Below are 12,363 nucleotides of genomic sequence, written 5' to 3' on the forward strand. Positions count from 1 at the left end.
TCCCAAAGAGAACTATGATCTCAACATACTGACTGACTCAGAAGCTAACAATTCTTCCACAGGTCACAACCAATATAACACTGTTCATGGGGGGCTCAACATTTAGGATCAATCTGTAGAGAGGGCAAGAAGTCTTATTATGGTTACAGGACATTAAATAAAGTTGACTTTATAAAAACAGAAGGATAGGTGACTATTGTCATGAGAAGGGAGGAGGCTGAAGGGAGGGCGAAGGTCCTCAAAAAGCTTGTCTTACAAAGGAAGGTGGGGTTTGAGGAACACCGTCTAGAGTTGAAGGAAGGAGAAATTAGGTGCTAGGATATGCCTCAGTGTGACCAAATACCCTGAGGTACAAGGACAGAGCAGGGTATAGGAGTCAACAAAATCCTTAGTTGGACCAGAAGTTGCCCAAGGCCCATCTTGAAGTTAGCCTCAATTTCCCTTAGTTGGTTGGCTGGCTTGGCCTTTTCCTCCAAGAAGCCTGGCTGTTCCATCTCTGGGCCACCAGGCCCTCTCTCTCTCTCCTTTGCACAGCCTCTTCTAGTGGACCCATTTCCTGCCATTTGTCCCTTGGACTGATCCTACCTTCAAAGGTTGCTTGAGCACAGACTTCCTGAGCATTTGGGCCCTTTGATCCCCCCAGATCCAGGAACAGAGGCCAGCAGAGGCTGGGCAGGGCTGTGGTGGCCACAGGGGGACCAGTTAGCGGCAGGAGGGGCAGGCCATAAATCCCCAGGGAACAAAGGCAGCAGCCAGCCTATGGACATTCAGGCCCCTTGTGGGCAATCAGCCCAGAAAGCTTGGAGAAGCTCCTTTTGGTCTGGAAATAAAGGGGGGGGGGTGCCTTTGGGGTTATATGGTAAATAAAAATGCAATTAAGAGTCCCCAAAGGCAGTCAGTTTGGTGAAACAGCCCTCTCTGGCCATTTAAGGCCAGTTTGCAGAGGCCTCTGTGCTTACCGGGAGGGCTTTGCCTTTGTTCCCTCACCCCCACGCCGTCCCCCCTGTCACCATGAAGCCAGGAGGCAGGGACTCAAGCCCCCCCCCCCCCTCCTGCTCAGAGAGCTTCTGGGAAGCTGGGCACTGGGTCCAGGATCCATTCATGTCTCTGCTCCATTCCTCATGATCCTGGTGTGAAAAGTGGGAGGAAGTGGGGAACAGGACCCCCACTGCTTGCCTGGGCCCCACACGGCTCCATCACTGTGGAAAGAAGGACAGGGCATGTGGAGTGAGGGGACTGGGTGGCTCTGCCCCATCATCTCCGACGGAGACATGAAGCCTCTCTGGCTGGCGTCCTTCAGACCTCTGCCCTTGACCCGGTGGCCAGCGCACGGCCAGCTCCCCTAGAAGGGACAGACACCCAGGGCAGGGCACAAGAGAAACAGAGGAGGTGCCTGGGGTCACCCTGGAGTGGAGAAGAGCTGGGGGCTGAGCCAAACAGCCTCACCCCTGCATCTGCAAGTGAAAAGCCCATGGGAGCGCTGGATTACATGATTAGATCTACATTTTATGAAGTTCACATCCCAAGACTTCACTGGGCAGTGCGACAGCATGTGGCGAGGATGCACGTAAGAGAGACGCACGCGCACACACACGGGAAGGGACCAGCTGTGCAACGGAAGGGGTGAGGGAGGCCTCTGTGACAGAAGTTGTCCCGAACACGGCATTTCTGGAGTTCTCTGTTGAGACACACCTTTTGGAAATCTTTGATCTCCATTGTGATTGCTCTGTGCTACATTCAAAGTACACCCAAGGAACAATAAAAAATATACTTGCTTTATTTACCAATTTTCTAAAAAGCAAAACAGTCGTAAAAAGACACGAGCAGTAAACAAACATATTGCACTGGGTGAAGAAAGTTTGGTTGGGTGCATGGACAAACCACTTGTCCGGCAAGGCTTACCAAGTCATGAGACAGACACGGAGAGCATATTTACATGTCTGTTTAGGAACAGATTAAAAAGAAGGCTCAGTTTAAAATCGAGAGAAAGTTTTATAACCCCTGTGTAAGCACGCACACTAAAGGAAACACATCTCGATGCGCGGCATCGTGTAAACAATTTCACAAAATGCTCCTATTGTCAACTTTCCAGCACGTGTGGAGGCTACGCGGTTAATAACAATCAATGGGCGCGAATCATACGGTAACAATGCTGAGGGTAAACATTCATAGCGGTGGAGAACGTCTGGATGGCTGTATGTTAACGTAACATACATGTAACCTCGACCAGCGTCTAATCCCTTGATGATTGGACTTCAGAGGCGGCAGGCGGGTTTGACAGCCTCTATTTTCCACACAAACGCACAGGCTACTACCTCATTCTGGGCGTGAGAAGGTGATGTTACTTTATAAATTAAAAAAAAAAAAAAACCCACAGTATTCTTGCATTTGAGTTTATGGAAAACGGGATTAATATCCAATCATAAGACTGAAAACCAAGCAGGTTACAGGGAGGCTGACTCCAGGAGCCCCTTCTCCATCAGAGAACAAGGGGAAGCCTGCTTTCTTTTCCGTCTTTACAAACTCAGTCCAATTTTAAGTTCATTGTTTCACCTGTGGTAACTTTCCGTTCACTCCAGGGACCTATACGACTTTTCCCCCCAAATCATGGGGGTGCATGATGCAACATGAGGTTTGGTGAGATAGACAGAGAGGCCTCACTCTTCCCCGGGTGTCCCGCTGCCCTGAAAGTGCCGGTGACACCGGGGGACCTCCCTGCAGAGACCGGAAGCTGCCCCGAGTGAGGTCAGGCTCATGAAAAGAATGAGGGCCGGCATCCCAGCCCAGGGCGCGGTGGGAGAGGTGAGCTCATGGCACCCTGGAAAACGCAGACGCGGTCACCAGATCACGATGTCCGTGGCTACTCTTTGCCAGAGCTCCGGTCTGGGAGGTTCCCAACAAAGGACCAACCAACACGAATGGTCCTCTGGGTGGCGATCAAAGCCTGGTCTGCAAAGGGAAGTCACCACGGAGGTAATCAACTACATATTTTATCTACCTCTTGGTCACGGGCTGAAAAGGATACAAGAACGCTGTAGAAATACACAGGAGATTCTGAGCGTGTGCTAGTCTGGTGGAGCTGGCCACACAAGCCACTGGGCCTCTTTGGTCCCGAGTGAGCATCTCCACGCCGTTCACCCCAAACACAAGCTACGTCAGACTGAAATGTCTGCCGCTATGGGACCTGAAGCCGAAGCTGCTGGTTTGCCAGAGTAGGTTTCGAGCCGTTTAATGCGAAACACTTTGAAAGAAAATCGGGAGAGGCTGTCTTCCCCATTTGGCATGTTTTTAAGAACATCTAGTTTGCCTAAATGATAATTTAGATAAGAAGCAGCCCCCAGAGGCCAGAATTTGATCTGACCCACAGCAAGCTGGGGAGGCTCCCCGCTGTCTGTCGCAGCCTGTGTGATGCCTCCTGACACCCACAGGGACCGGCGAGAAGCCTCCTCGAGGCCACAGACTTCCGGGAGCCCTGGGACAACCTCCCTGACACGTGCAAGGAGGGGGTTCAGGCTTTCTCAAGTTAAAGAATACTGAAAATCTGTCCGCCGGCCCCCCAACCTCCGTAGGCATGTTTTAAATATAAAAACGTATTTTCCTCCCAGACCCTTCCCACCCTCCGGTTTTAAATCACCCCTTCAGAAAACCATGTGTTTTTTTCCCCCTAAAACAAAAAAAGCGACATAAGCATATCTGTCCACTTCATGACAAACAGGTGAGAAAACCTCTCCTCTCTTCCGAGCACCTTCTAGCGCAGATCACGGCTGTCCGGGGTGGGGGGCGGGGCCAGGACAGACTTAGGTCTGTTCTTCCCTTCTGTGACTCAAGGGGGCTCCACTTCCCTCCTCCTTGGTGTCTGGGTCTCCGCTGAGACCCAGGGTAGGAACATCCTCCTCATATGGCACGCAGATGTTGTCTTCTTCCTTGTTCTCACAGTAAACACACTCCTTAAAAGGAAAAATGTCAACTCAGTAACAAAAACGACATCCTCGTTACCACGGTGTAGTTCAATCTGAGGAGGTGCAGGTGACCAGGGGTTGGCCGGGCGGCTGCTAGAGGAGGGGTGGGTCGTGGGGCGCCTCTGAGGGGCTGCTGGGACCCTGCCTGCTCTCCAGGGGGGCCACAGCTGCCCCCCTGGGGCTGCGCTGCCCCCTCCCCCAAGGCCCGAGGAGAGTCCAGCCCTTATCTGAGCAGCGAGGCAAAGCCAGGAGACTCAGGCTTGGTCGCGGCTCCTCCTCTTCCTGCCTGTGGGGCCGGAGTCGATCGAGGCCCAGTATAACTGCCTTCGCCAACCTCAGTTTCCTAATCTGGGAAATGGGGCATCAGCAACGTACGGTCTCATTCCCTGACTATCTGCCGCGTACCTGCTACGCGTCAGACATGTCCTGAGCACTGGGACTCACCAGTGAACAAAGATGAAAACCCCCACCCGGTGGAGGTGACATCCTCGTAGGGGAAGAGGGACAATAAACAGAGTGAGGCGAGTTCCCTAGAGTGTTCAAAATGAAAGTCTAGCTGGACGCGGAACAAGGCACGTGGAGGGGGTCCTATTATACGCTGGACCTTTAGAAAAGGCCAGAGAAGGTGACTGATGGAGGGCTGTTCTTGAGACCCTTCCCTCAGAGGGTGGAGCCTCATTCCCCTTCCCCGAAGTGTGGGCTGGACTTGGTAACTCGCCTCCAGCAAAGAGGAGGTGATGGTGTGACGGAGGGCGTCGTGGGGCCCAAGAGGCCTGTGGCTTCCTCCTGTCCTCTCTGGGGATCCGCTGCCAGGCCACAAGTACAGCCAGGCAGCCCTGTGGGGAGAGGCCTGTGTGGCGAGGAACTGAGGCCTCCTGCCCACAGTCAGCACCAGCTCGACAGGCATGGGAGGGAGCCTCCTGGGAAGGGGGTCTTCCGGCCTTCAGATGACCACAGACGCCCCAGCCAACATCTTGCCTTTATCTTCAGGAGAGACGGAGCCAGAGCTTCCCCGCCAGCCGCTTTTGAACTCCCAGCCCAAAGAAACAGTGGGAGATCATTAGTGTTTACTGTTTTAGGGACACTAAGGTTTGGGGTCATCTGACACGAAGCAGTAGGCAACCGATACTGTGGCGTGTGAAAGGAACACGTGAGGGAAGCCAGAAGCAGCCACGTGTCTATCCAAGAGGAGGGGGTTCCAGGCAGAGGGAAGGGCAGGTGCAAAGGCCCGGTGGCAGGAGCCTGCCTGCTGCGTTCAGGGGCAGGCGAGAGGCCCATGTGGTGCAGAGAGTGAGGGAGGAGAAACAAGAGATGTCAGATTTTTATGGCTCTGCAGCACTGGGACTGAGACGGGGCCCGTTGACAGGGATGTGACTGTCGGGGACCGGGGGAACGACATGAGGCAGGGAGGCTACTCAGAAGATCCAGCTGAAGAAGCATCGTGCTTGGCCCAGGGGGTGACGCCGGAGGTGATGGGGAGTGGCCGGGTCCCATCCCGAAGGTGGAGGACAGGGCTGGCCACGGGTTCAGCTACAGAAGGACACCGAGCCCCCGAAATGAGTGGCTGCGGGGGACCCGGGGCTCAGGAGGGAGCGGGGAGCAGGGATGGGCACGCAGGTATGTCTCCGGGAGCCGCGGGAGGAGGCGTGTGGCCTTGTGGGAGCGCTGCTCCTGTGGCCACTTAATGGTCCACAGGGACAGTGAGGGTTTATGGTAGGAGCAGAGCTTCCTGTTTCCTGTTTTGTTTCGTTTTTAATGGAAAACAGAATTGAAAGGAAGAAAAAACATTCCAATTTCAGCACTGGATCTTGAGACTGAACCTTCAGAAGGCCTTTTCGGGAGCAATGTGGCAGAGCCGTTACAAGAAAGTTCCTCAGACTAACGGTATCGCGGTGTCCTTCGTTGTCGTTAATGAACGCTCTCAAATTCTAGGAGTTTTAAGTTTACAGAACACTAGCAAAGACAGTACGGAGCGGCCCCCTCGCAGTGCCCTTTAATGCGACGTCAGAAACTACGCGCTGTGACTTACAGTGACGTCCACGGCAGGGGGCAGGCGGCCCTCCCGCAGCCAGGGGTGTGCATCCTGCAGCTCCCGCGTCTGGCCCTCCGTGAACTTGGGCTGGGACTTCAGCAGCGGCTGCATCTTCTCCCTATCCTCCTTCAAGACGGTCTCCAAGTTCCTTCAGAGAACATTCAGTTAGGCAATTCAGAATGTCTTAATAAGGGACTTTCGTGGTTTTCTCTTTTACACACTCGTTTTCTGTCGACTCTTTCCCTATTAGTATAATTTCAGGTGATTTTGTTTCATGCAAATTTCCTTTTTGTTTAAAATAAATTACCCTGTTTAAGATAACTTAATCTCCCTAGTAAATAATCCATAGTTTTCCTACTAAAATGATAACCTGAGTAACAATTTTGATTTTATTATTGTTATTATTATTATGATTTTGAGAGAAAAGAGAGCACGAGTAGGGGAGAGGGGCATAGGGCGGGAGAGAGAATGGTAAGCAGGTTCCACGCCAAGCGTGGAGCCCCATGTGGGGCTCGAACCCATGAGCCGTGAGATCATGACCTGGGCCAGAATCAAGAGTCAGATGCATAACTGACTGAGCCACCCAGGCTCCCTGGTTTTATTTTGAATTAGACACGGGAGCTGGTTACCTGCACAAGCTGATCAGCTGGAGACTCTTGCCATTAAGGCGGTTGGCGGAATAATTCCTCTGCCTCCTGCAAACCCTGACATTGCCCCGGCGATAGAGCCCCAGTGACCCCCCTACAGAGGCCGGGCTGTTCTGAGCCTCAGCCTTAATCCTTCTTTCCCCAGCTTCCCCCACCCTGGGGCTCCACGGGGGCAGGGACCATGACAGTTCACTAGAACAGCCTGACAAGCAGTCACTGCGGTGGCCCAGCTCCAGTCACCGCAGAGCAGCCGGTGGCCGAGGGCTGCTCACCTACCTCGACCTTGGCTTCGGCATCTCTAAGACAGACACACCCCATCCACCCCACAGGGTTGCTGGGCGACAGAGAAGGGAGACAGACGTTGGCACAAATGCTTCGTGAGCATTGAGTGCGACGCCCAGGAGGGTGGCCGGGAGCCCGTCTTCCTCACAGCCCATGGGAGGTCACTCTGCAGGGCTCCGGGGCACACTGTCCACACAGACGGCTCTCTGTGGGACCACAGAGCCACCCGGAGTGACCCTGCTTCTCTGTCTGCTGCACTCAACTCAATCTGAGATGAGGCTTCAGAGGGAAGTCCCCCCGACTGGGTGGGGGATCCCACGTCCCTAGGAGAAGGTCGAGTGGTTACCGGGAAGGCATCTGGTACGTCATCATGATGCTGTCATCTGCGTTGGCCATCAGCAGCCAGACGGGGTCCTGGAGGACGTACTTGATGAAGTGCTTGCTTTCTTCCACGTCCGCCTTCACTTCTGCTTTGTGATTATTCTCCGAAGACTCCACGCTCCCGAAATACTTGCTGGTATGGCTCGTGTCACTACTGCCTTTAAAAACACAAAACGTGGCAAGTCAACGCTTTTGACGCAACGTTAAACCTCGTGTGACGCGCGTGTACAAGGCAACGGCAATTTTGGGGAGCTGAAGAGTTTTACTTGGCGGTGAGTGCCCAGGTTGGTGGATGTTCCTCCCCCCGTTTTCAGTCCTCAAATTATTTGGGGAATACCAGCTGGCACCATGGAGGTGATTCTTTCCCTCCAGGGCCAGCCCCGAGAAGTCCAGATGGGGCTAGGTCTTAGAAAGTGTGGTCTTCTTTCCAAGAGCTCCCTGCTCCTTGACAAGGCTAGGCCACAGAGAAGCTGGGTCGGGGATCGCTCTCCAGTGAGCCTCCCGTGGGGAGCGAGGCCAGAGAGCAAGGGGAAGGGAAACCCCATGGGGGGGAAGGGGGGTTCTCAGTTTGTGGAGTGAGCTCTGCCCCTTACGGAGTTCCACAGCACACCGGGCTCATCCTCGCCGCGCAGGCGTGCAGCCTACACCCCAGCTTCACATGAGGGGTGCTCCCTTGGCAGGGCGAACACCACCAGCCCTCCTAGCAGCCCAGAGAGCCGGAGGGACGGTCCTAAAGAGCCAGCAGGGGTGAGGCCTGCAATGCCAGGAGAGTGTAAAGCAAACAGGTGCAGGGCATGCCCACGGGCAGAGCTGGGGCAGGGGCAAGGGGCACGTGCCTGCGGGTGTGAACTGCTGTGGGCTCTGGGCAGCCGCTCGGAGGGCCAGCTGGATGCCTGTCGGGACCTGGTCCGCACCCGCTACCGTGGCCTGAGGTCGGGAAAAGCTGAGGATGCCCTCAGGTACATCAAGAGACCATCTTCCAAAAAAGCCCTGAATTGAGGCAACTAAAACACGTCCACTCCCGCGGGACTCGGGTGCTCCCAGGTCACCAACGTACCTGCTCCGCTTCCAGACGTATCGCAGCCCAGCGAGCTGGAGCCCAGGGAATCGGAGGCCCCGCTCCCAGACAGGGCCGACCCGGTGGCCGAGCACAGGTCTTCGTGCAGCAAGAGGTCAAGCAGGCCGCTGGACGTGGAGAGGGCATCGCTGTTTGGCGCGTCTGTGGGCTCCTCGCGCTTCAGGAACAGGGAGAAGATGGCGTGGTCAGGATGGACCGGGTGGGGCTGGGGAGCTGCAGGGCACTGTGTGCACAGGCCAACCAGGGACACCAGGGACACGGCAGAGCGGGGTCCCCAGATCGCTGGCCCTTCCTTCACATGCCAACGAAGAAGGCCCAGTGAATGCGTCCCGCGGTTACTGGGACTACAGCAGCATGCTCGCCAGTGGTCTATGAATGCCGTCTAATCAACCTTAGTTTGGGGACAGTCACACCAAAGACAGCAGTTCCAGGATCCTTGAGGGAAAAGCTCCCGCTTGGCCTTCCACCAGTGCAGACTGGGGAGCGGGGAACTGCCTCAGCAGCACCGGGTGGCTGCTCCTCGCCGTGGGTGGGGCTCTGGCCTGGGGGGCGGGGCCTTGGGACCGAGAGAGAGGCGTGGCCTGGCAGCAGCCGGACCCTTCCGTCCTCAGAACCAGAACGGGAGGCCAGGACCCCAGAAACAGGAATTGGGAGGGCAGGGACGCACTGGGGAAGTTAGTCTGTGTTCATGAGGTTGTGCGTCCTCCTCTGGGGGCCCCGTGCAGCTCCCCCTCGGGGCGCCCGTGGACTGCAGGGCCTCGCTAACACTGCCACACGCCTAAGCTCATTCAGAACACAGAAGCGGTTCTTTGGAGACACAACTGCAATTTCATTAATCGAGTAAGAATGGCACACTGGCGTCCCTTAGGACTTGGGAGGAAGGGAACCGACCGCCTGGTTCCAGAGCTCTGTCCTCCGCCTCTACGTCCACCCAGGGTGCCTCCGCTGCCAGCTTCCCCACCCCTGCCCCCCCGACGAGCCTTTGTTCTGGCCGTTAGGCTGACTGTGCTTTATCATCGGACTTTGGTTTAGAATCTCCAGGCGGCTCCTGGCCAGGCATGAAGTCACATGCTGCTATTTGGACCCTGCCTGTGCCGTCCATCAATCCAGCCTCCTTCCTTCGGATCCCCAAACAATGAAGAACTCCCAGTGCTCTACACTGATAGGGTCGCTTAACTGGAAGATGTTAACTTCTAGCACGAGTACTTCTGTCAAAACAAAGAGTTTGGCAGAAGCCACAGTGTCTGACCACCCCCATCTGGGAGGACACGGGCTTGCCCCACCCCTGCCGTGCTGCGTGTGGCGCCCGCCTTAGAGAAGGAACATTGGGGGGAGGGGAGGGGTCCTTACAATTGGCGAAGGCTTTGGCTGCCGGTCCAAGGCCGTGCCAGGTTTGCAGTCTGGCCCTGCCGCCGTGGTCTCCGAGGACCCTGCCGTTGTTGCGGCCACGGCGCTGCCCTCGGGGGCCTCCTCCAGCTGTAGCAGGTTGAGCTGCAGAGGTGAGCTGCCCCGGGATTCGAAGAGCGGAGGGGAGGCTCTGCCCGTGGGCCCAGAGGCGGACGGCAGGGAGGCTGGGGTGGCTGCACGAGATGCGGGTGGCCCACACTCTGCCCGAGGACACGTGCACGGCTGTTTGGGGGGTGAGGTCCGACCAGGGAGCTCAGGTTGCGAGGCAGGGATCATCTCGGGCAGGAAGTTAGGCTGGCCTGGGAAGAAGGCCTGGGGCAGGCTGGGGGTCACCGTAGGGAAGGAATAGTTGGGTAACACCAGCGCCATGACGGGGGCCAAGGGGACAGTGAACGGCGGGTGCTGAGTGTCCATGGGCACGGCGGGCACCGCGAAGCCGGCCTGGGGAGCCACGGGTGTGGCCGCCACCGGCCCCGGCGTGGGCATGAGTCCTGGGGCTGGAAACACCGGCAGGGAGTAAGCTGGCATGGAGTCAGGGAAGGGCGTCGAAGGGCGGCTGGACTGGGATGTGTCCGACGGCGACCAGGCCGTGGCGTTCAGGCCCACCAGTGGGGGCCGGTGGGGCGCCACCCCCCTAGACCCGGTGCTCTCGGAGGAATCTCGAGGCTTGGCCCGTTTGGACTTCAGTTTTCTGTTCTTCCCGGTTTTTTTCCAAGATGAGTCTATTCCAGAGGCATTTCTTAGTCCAGGGGTGGCTAAAATAATGGAAAAAAAAAAAACCCCACCAGAGTTAAGATGTAAGTGTTTATGTGACTCCTCTGTGTTGGTTTTTGGAGACTTGTACAAGTTTAGAAACGTGAGGGCACCTCCTAGTTCAGCAGTCTGGGGTTTCCAGATGTCAGCCTGGGGCCCACTGGGGCCTCCATAAAGGTGTCCCCTGACCCTTGGTGAAGTGAAATAATCAGGGCAAAACACTCATGAAACCAGAGTCAACCAATTTAAGACTGCCCTTAACTACAAGATCACATGCCTGTTTCCTTCTGCTATTAAAAAGTCCCTTCTTTTGCAAAATCATAGTGACGAAAAGTAGTATTTAGAAGGTTTTATTTGGGCCAAAAGAAGTAAAAAGGCTGATGAATCTATGCCGTTCCCTGACACTGGTCTGTGAAACCTGAGGGATAGACCCACTGATCTCATCAAACCTTATTTTTGAATTTTACAAGTGTTATCACTACTGTTCCTTAAAACAAGAGATTTCCTGCCTCCCCTGTCAAATAAAGCCCGGACTGCACCTGAGCGGAGGTCTATCAGGTGACCAGTGCTGCAGAGATGATGCCTTCTTTAGAAGGTGGGAGGTCTGCGCTGGTAACCGGAGGACCCTGGGCACATCCCCACCCCACCCCGGGCCCCGACTGGTGCGCTAGCAGGACTTTGGGTCGGAGTGTCACGCCACGCCTGGGATGGGTCCCAGGAACCTCAGCGTCTCCTCTCGTGTCACCTAGGGTAATTTGGGACTTTTGCAGCGGGTATGCGGGGACACCTGTGCCAGGGTGTGGTCCACACCTTTGCTCCATGCTGAAGACAAACCAGCCAGTCTAAGGCAAAGCGGTAAGTGGGCAGGGGTTTTGGGATTCAGACTCTGTTTGGTGTTCTTCCTATAGGAAATCTGTCCCCTGGTGGGACTAGTGGCTGAAGCACTGGGCTCCTGGGATAACACATCAGGGTCTAGACAGGGCTGCCGTGGACAGCTGTATAGTCTGTGCACTGCAAAAACTGGGCCAAGCGGGCAAGAGGGAGCTGGAACTCCACACCAAGCCAGGCCCTCAGGGTGGGTCTGCCCACAGGGGGAGGTGACACCTTCTTCTCATTTCCACAGAGATTCTCTATGGCCCGGCAGTCACCCTGAGTCTGGGGAAGAAGGAGAAAAGGAACAGAGTAGAAGAGACACGATCTAGACAGCATCAGCTTCTTTTACTTCTTATACATTCACCCTGGTGTGTCTGCCTAGAGATGGTGGGAGCTGGGAGCTTGTCGTGCATGTCTCCTGGGCCTACTAGCTCTGATCCCTGTGTCTGGCCTGGGGGACCCAGGGAAAGCGTGGTGTCTCTGATCAGTCCAGCCCTGTCTATCTGACTTCCCCCCACGCCTTTCAACCAGCCGCTGGCTCTCAACCCAAAAGGCAGCTTTGTGCACAACCAGGGGCTGTCCTCTGGCCCTGAGGCCAGACCAGCCAGGAGGGCACATCTCCTGAGGAGAATGGATGTCAGCCGGGGCTCCTCCCCGCTCACAAGCCTGACACCAAATGCCCCGTCAGTACTGCGGACAGGTGGGGTCCCCTGCCCCTCACAGCCACCCAGTGAGAACGTCTGATGTGGCATCGCTGCAACGGCCCCATCCCACATTCCACGGGGGCCGGCCTGGCGCTATCGCTGCTCTCGATGGCACTGTGCCCTTGGGGACCCGAGAGGACACCTGTTTCTACCGCAAAGAGACTGCATCGCCTCCAAGTTCCAACACGTATCTCACAAACGCGGGGGTCCCAAACTGGGGACATTTCACACTTCGAAAGAAGCATTG

The 12,363-nt window shown here is 55.8% G+C and overlaps 1 protein-coding gene across 1 annotated transcript in view; it reads right to left on the reverse strand.

Annotated features, from left to right (window-relative positions):
- Positions 1-1,753: 1,753 nt before the first annotated feature.
- The window catches only part of PER2 (period circadian regulator 2), a 39,454-nt gene continuing 28,844 nt past the window's right edge, over positions 1,754-12,363 (reverse strand). Inside the window, exons 19-23 of the mRNA XM_030326381.1 lie at positions 9,730-10,541; positions 8,359-8,536; positions 7,267-7,459; positions 5,989-6,139; positions 1,754-3,947 (exon numbers count right to left, since the gene is read on the reverse strand). Of these exons, the coding sequence (XP_030182241.1) occupies positions 3,798-3,947; positions 5,989-6,139; positions 7,267-7,459; positions 8,359-8,536; positions 9,730-10,541 (1,484 nt within the window). The 3' untranslated portion in view covers positions 1,754-3,797. The remainder of the gene's footprint in view (positions 3,948-5,988; positions 6,140-7,266; positions 7,460-8,358; positions 8,537-9,729; positions 10,542-12,363) is intronic.

The sequence above is a fragment of the Lynx canadensis genome, chromosome C1 (assembly GCF_007474595.2).
Source record: "Lynx canadensis isolate LIC74 chromosome C1, mLynCan4.pri.v2, whole genome shotgun sequence".
NCBI classification, from domain to species: domain Eukaryota; kingdom Metazoa; phylum Chordata; class Mammalia; order Carnivora; family Felidae; genus Lynx; species Lynx canadensis.